Source organism: Colobus angolensis, unplaced genomic scaffold (genome assembly GCF_000951035.1).
Source record: "Colobus angolensis palliatus isolate OR3802 unplaced genomic scaffold, Cang.pa_1.0 Scaffold20, whole genome shotgun sequence".
In the NCBI taxonomy this organism is placed as follows: Eukaryota; Metazoa; Chordata; class Mammalia; order Primates; family Cercopithecidae; genus Colobus; species Colobus angolensis.
Genome location: NW_012115155.1, coordinates 9,076,816 through 9,082,944, shown reverse-complemented (window position 1 = coordinate 9,082,944; position 6,129 = coordinate 9,076,816). Strand labels below are relative to the sequence as shown.

The 6,129-nt window shown below is 49.5% G+C and overlaps 1 protein-coding gene across 1 annotated transcript in view; it reads right to left on the bottom strand.

The window, feature by feature from the left end:
- Positions 1-1,029: 1,029 nt before the first annotated feature.
- Positions 1,030-6,129, bottom strand: part of GYPC (glycophorin C (Gerbich blood group)) — a 19,098-nt gene continuing 13,998 nt past the window's right edge. The window contains exons 4-5 of the mRNA XM_011941718.1: positions 3,773-3,829; positions 1,030-1,761 (exon numbers count right to left, since the gene is read on the bottom strand). Of these exons, the coding sequence (XP_011797108.1) occupies positions 1,565-1,761; positions 3,773-3,829 (254 nt within the window). The 3' untranslated portion in view covers positions 1,030-1,564. The remainder of the gene's footprint in view (positions 1,762-3,772; positions 3,830-6,129) is intronic.

The window sequence follows — 6,129 nt, the reverse complement described above, 5'->3', positions numbered from 1 at the left end:
TCACTTTTGGACCAGGCTTCTGCCGTCACTGCTTCTGTGAACTCCCAGCTCATCTCCCCCACCACAGCCCCAGGACTGCCAGCTTCTCTGGCAGGTGGACTTCCCACTGAGCTTGCATCCCCATAATCCTCCCAGGGAGATCTTTGGGACCTTTCTGCCAACCCCCAGGTGGAGATGGTGCAGCCTCAAGAAGCCGCAGCCCCAGGGAGTACCTAGGTGACCCCAGCACCTGGTGTGCAGTCTTTAACCTCACAGCTGCTGGTCCTTGGAGTGACAGCTGAGCTGTTGGGAATCTTGGAAAAGCTCGCCTGGAAGGGAATGGTTAACCAGTTCATCTCTTTCTGTTACTCTGTTATTTTGAATTATGGTTACTCCTCAGGAAGTGTGCAGAAGTAGTGCAATGTGGAATGTTTGTCTACCGCTGCACGCAGTTGTTGACACTGGAAGATAGGGAGGTCTGAGCACTTGACCCTCAGCGCTTGGAGTCAGGCACAACAGAGGTGCCATTATCAGCAACATTTCCACATAAGGGAGGAGAACACGGAGGCCAGAGGGGTCAACCAAGTTGTTCAAGGTCCTGGAACCAGGAAAGGGGAGCTGGGACCCAAAGCCGGGAAGTAGAGCTCTGCACCACGGGGTATCCTGGTCACTGTGACTGGAAGGACGAGATTCACTCATATTTTTGGATCAGGTCCATTTGTTCTAATACTGCACCTTGGAAAATCAACACTTCAGCCGGTGCCCTGGCTGCTGGGACAGGCTATTTCTAGAGGGACATTTCACCCTCCCTTTTGTTTTGTGCAGCTGGTGCTCCTGTAGGGAAAGGAAAGCTGGTCACTGTCCTTCCTCCCATGGCAGGCTTGGGAGCCGCTTGTACCGGCTGTGCTCTCTGAGAACTGGCCCCCACAGGAGCCAGAAATGAACTGTCCAGGCCCCGTCAGAGAACATAACATTGCACAGGTGAAAAGTGAGCCCTGGGTGGCGTTTATCTTCCCCCAGACAACTACAGTAATACTGTTGGACTCTGAATGCTCGGTTACATTTCAAATTTATTTCCAATCGTTTAGAGCTGGATCAATGGGAGACAAAGGTACCTTTTAGCTCTGGCACCTGCTGCTCCCCCCAAATGTCAAGGACTGACATTTGATGCCATTATCCCCAGTCAGCACACAGATGACTTATTTCCTTGCTTCCCCAGCCCCCGGGTACCCCAGCACCCCCTCTCCCTCAACAAGGACTTTCCTGCCAGTGAGCTGTGAGCTGATACTATCCTGCACTACCCAGGGGGCCCCGTGTGCCCAGATTTTCTCCCACCTCCGCGAAGCAAAGGGTGACCTCTAGGGTGGCCACCGCCTCCCTGGGTCCCTGGAAGAGGCCTCTTGCAGCGCGAGTCCTCCTCCGTTCCTCCCTGGGCACGCACCTAGTGTTTCCAGGTGCATATCTCGGGAAGGAGCAAGTGTTCTCTCTGTCTGCCTGATGGTATCAGTAGGGGTGCTGGGCGATGGGGTATGTTTTTCCTGATGGAGCTGGAGGAGGCATTCAGGGAAGTGAAGTCTGTTGTCCCTCAAATAAAGTACTCCTTTCTGCTATTGTCACCAGCATCTTGGAGGGCAGGGTCGCCCTGCAGGGCTGCATCTGCACTCTCAGCAAACTCCGTGCCCTTGGCCTCATTGGTGTGGTACGTGCCCTTGTGCCGGTACATGTAGTGCAGCAAGACGAAGAGGAGGCAGACTAGGACGACGGCCACGATGGCAATCACGCCTGCAGGTGGGAAGAGGTGCAAGGGTCAGTCTGAGGCCGAGGCCCTGGGACCTGGGATGGGGGTCAAGACCCACAGGGGTTGTGTGAGGACAGATAAGCTGCCACAACCAAAACAGATGCTCCTTGATTTATGGTGGGGGCCAGGTTCCTGTAAGTCCATAATAAGTTAAAAAATACTGTAAACGAAAAATGCATTTAATACTCCAAACCTACTGAGCATCAAAGCTTGGCCTAGCCTACCTTAAGCAGGCTCAGAGCGCTTACATCAATCTAAAGTTGTGCAAAATCATCTGACCCATATTTTATAATGTCGTGCATCATACTGTATATTGCCAGCCTGGGAAATGGTCGAAGTTCAAAATGCAAAGTATGGTTCCTACTAAGTGCGTTTGCGTTCATGCCATTGCAAACTCAAGAACTCATAAGTTGAATGATCATACATCGGAGACAACTGTACCAATGCCAGACAGGCCAGTTCATTCCTGCCCCATGCTTCACCAGCCTGTTGTGTGCTGGCCCCGTAACCTGTGCCTTCCTAAAATGATCCTCCTCTCCCCTTCTCTCCTCTCCTTCCTGCCCTTCCTCCTCTTTTTCTTCCCCACAGTTCTGCTACTAAGCATTCTGCAGACAGTCTAGAATCATATCCCAGGACTGAACCTTGTTTGGCTATTTTCCATTATAAAACCAGGAAACTCCCAGAAAACAGGGCAGAGCTGGTTGCTCTATGTACACTATACAGGGGGAAAAAAGATGAGGCTATTAACTGTGCTTGGGACAGGTTGTGTGGTTTGTGTTTTTCAATGGCCTGATGGCTGCTCCTCACCCTACCCTGCTCCCATTCCCTCCTGGGGAGTGAGGACTGCAGCGGATCTGCAGGAGGAGCAGGACTTGGCCACACAAAGGACTGAAGTGTGAGAGGGTAACACAGAGGATGGCAAGGTGCTGGTTATGTGTGGGTGGGAGAGAAGTCACCCATCACTTCTGCTGGGACTCCAGAGGGATGGGGAAGTACAGTGTGAGGTGGCTGAGGAGGGGTCAGATCACTCAGGGCCTTGAGAGTGATGGGACAGCAATCTCATGGGGCAGGGCTGTTTTGAGTTTGGGCATTTACTTTGAAGTTGCAGAACAAGCCTCTGTCTTTTCTTAGAATGCAGGTTTATTTGGAGGCCTAGAATGCCGGTTATTTGCTGAAGAATATGGAAAGTCTGAAACTGCTCCCAAGTCCCACCTTTCCAGAACAATTTCCTAAACTTCCTACTGCCTTCAGGGGAACACTTGTGTCTGCATAATGTTAATAATACCATCTAAAAAGAAAAAACGCTCAGCAGTGCAATGAGTTGGAGAATGCCAGGGTACACAGAGTCCAACAGGTGTCTTTGATTACTTGCTGCCTCTGCTTTTTCTTTCTTTTTAAATTGTGCATGTTTCCTGAGTTATTAATAAGCTGCTGAGAAGTGTGGATCTCCAAGAAGGTCGCAGAGCACACACCACCTCCCAAACTTGGTTGTTCTTGTAACACAGTTTGCAGTCACAGCCATGACCCATGGGGAGCCACTTGCTCACAGTTCAAAGCAAGGCAAAGGCAGGCTCAAGTTTCCTTGAGGATGGAGGGTTGGGGGGCATGGACCCAGGACAGAAAATAATGTGGGATGAGGGAGATGGTGGAGAAGTGTAAGTAGCCTGGCCAGTCTACCCTCATCCCACCTCCACCTTCAACCTCCCTCACCAAAGCTGCTGCCTCTCCAGCCCCTGAGTTCCTGTGAATCAATAGCCCTGAGGAAGGCTGATAAATATATATACAGATATGTACCATGTACGTACGTATGTATATGTCATGTACATATGTATGTATATTTTCTAGACACCTCCATTTCACATACAAAAACACCTCTGAAGGAGAGAAAAAATGGCCACAGCCACCCCTGCCCAAGTCCTTAGGTCATTTCTCCCTGAATGTTTTCACCAGGCGCCGCACCCTGGCTGCTTGAAGGGCTCTGTGATGACAGCTCACCTGCAATGATGGCAATGTCCGTTGTGGTGAGGGCGTAGGTCACTCCTGGATAAGGCGCTGTGAACAGAGGACAAGAATCTGAGGTCAGACAGGAAAACTCTCCATGCCTAGCAGCACCTTGTCCTAAGCTGCATCCTTTGCTCAGGTATGAGCAACTCTGTAAATGAGCCCAAGTAGACAGGAGCAGTGTGGTGCACCCACCGACTCTTAGCAGGGGTGCACAGACCAGGAACCAGGTTCTGCCTGGTCTGGGATGGAACTCAGGTCACTACAGGCCCATTCGAGTTCTCTGTTGTATGCCTGCACTGAGGGTGGTGCCTGCACCTGGTAGATGCTCAACAGTTATCTGTGGTGTGTATGAAGGCAGGGACTCTTGTTGTGTTTATGACAGAATGTTTGTGGAGTATCTGATGCTTACACCAGGGGTCTCAGTCCATTTTGTGTTGCTATAGCTGAATACTTGGGTAATTTATAAAGAAGAGAGGTTTATTTGGCTCACAGTTCTAGTGGCTGGGAAGTCCAAATTGGGCAGCTGCATCTGTTGAGGGCCTCATACTGCTCCCACTCATGGCAAAAAGCAGAAGGGAAGCAGACATTTGCAAAGAGACCACAAGGTCATATAGAAAGCATAGAGTTTAGAAAGCTGAATTTGGTTTTATAACAACCTGCTCTCAGGTAACTAATCCAGTCTCGTGACAGAAAGAACTCCCTCCCTTCCTCAAGGGGGTATTAATCTATGCATGAGGGATCTGCCCCTATGACTCACATATCTCCCACCAGGTCCCACCTCCCATCACTGCCACATTGGGAATCAAATTTCAACATGAGCTTTTGCAGGGTCGAACCACATCCAAACCATAGCACCAGGTGTTGCTTTAGCTGTCTTCTATCTACTGTATCATGCAGTCTTCACAGCCATCCTATGAGGTGCCTGGTGTTATTGGCCCATGTCACAGGAAGAACACCAAGGCTCAGAGATGTGATGTGCCCATGATCAGACAGCTCATCCAATGTCAGATCAGGACTTAGCCAGTGCTCTTGCCTCTGGAGTGGACGTTCTCTCTTGGAGAAGCCCTTCCCGGGGCTCCTGTCTGAGGAGTCATTCCTGAAGCCCTCCCATAGGTCTTTCCATTGATTGTCCTGTGGGAAGGACCACTCTATGGCACTATCCCAGTTACTGCGTGCATTTTTTCACAGCTTAATGGCCTGGCCAAAGAGGGCTGGGATGTGTAGGACATCGGAGACCTGCATGTTTCCTAGAGCTGCTGCACAGAATGCCTTCTCTACTCTGGGAGATGATTGTGAAGAAGGATTTACTGGATCACAGAAATACCAGTGTTAACATAGGAAATCCCATGTTCCCATTACAATGGCTCTGCATAGTAAAACAGAGAAGGATGCTTCATAATAGTCATTTCCACTCAGAAAATCACTTTACTTATAGTGCTGTGAGGTCATTCTCCCCAGTGCAGCTGCCAGATGCCTCTTTCTTATAAGAAACCAGCTGCTGGTGTCAGGAGTCCTAGTGGGTGAGGGGAAAACAGACTTCCCGGCTAGGGGTCCACAGCAGGAAGCAGGTGGGCTAAGGTAGGGGTGTCTCGGGCCAGCAAGAAGCGTGAAAGTGGGCAGGAAGGTAAAACAAGGCATCGAGTCAGCAAAGGCACTCAGTGAACACAGCAGGAGTCAGGGCCTGGGGAGCCAGGAACCAGGCAGGGTGGAGGGTCCAGCATTCACAGTGCTTCTCAGTAGCAAGACCTGAAGCAGTAGCCATAGCAAGTTCAAGTGGGTGCTGGACTTTATTATAGAGTGTGAACAAGTGCAGCCTCCAATTTAGTATCTAGAGCCTAGTAGGTACTCAATAAATGTTCACTGAATGCATGAGTAAATGCATGCATATATAAATGAATGGATTTAGTGGTGGGCTTCTAGACTTTTCTAATCACCAAGCACCTCAAAGTTCAGAAAGAAAGAATAACACCTTGCTTAATTAAGTAGGCATAGATGGTTATAGAAGCTCAAATATCCAGAACTGCCCTCAGAAATTTTCCAGCATGTCTTTTGACAATTTGTCCAACAGAAGCAGGGTTACAAGAGACTGTTATTTCCTCTTCCTTTAAAACAACTAGTAATTGCTTACTAGGTGCCAGGTGCTGGTCTCAACATTTAATGCATTTTAACTCAGTCCTTGCAACAGTTGCAAGAACCTTGCTTGGAGCTTATCCATTCTAAAACTATGAAGGCCCCAGAAAACAGGGCAGAGCTGGGTGCTCTATGTACACTATACAGGGGGAAAAAAGATGAGGCTATTAACTGTGCTTGGGACAGGTTGTGTGGTTTGTGTTTTTCAATGGCCTGAT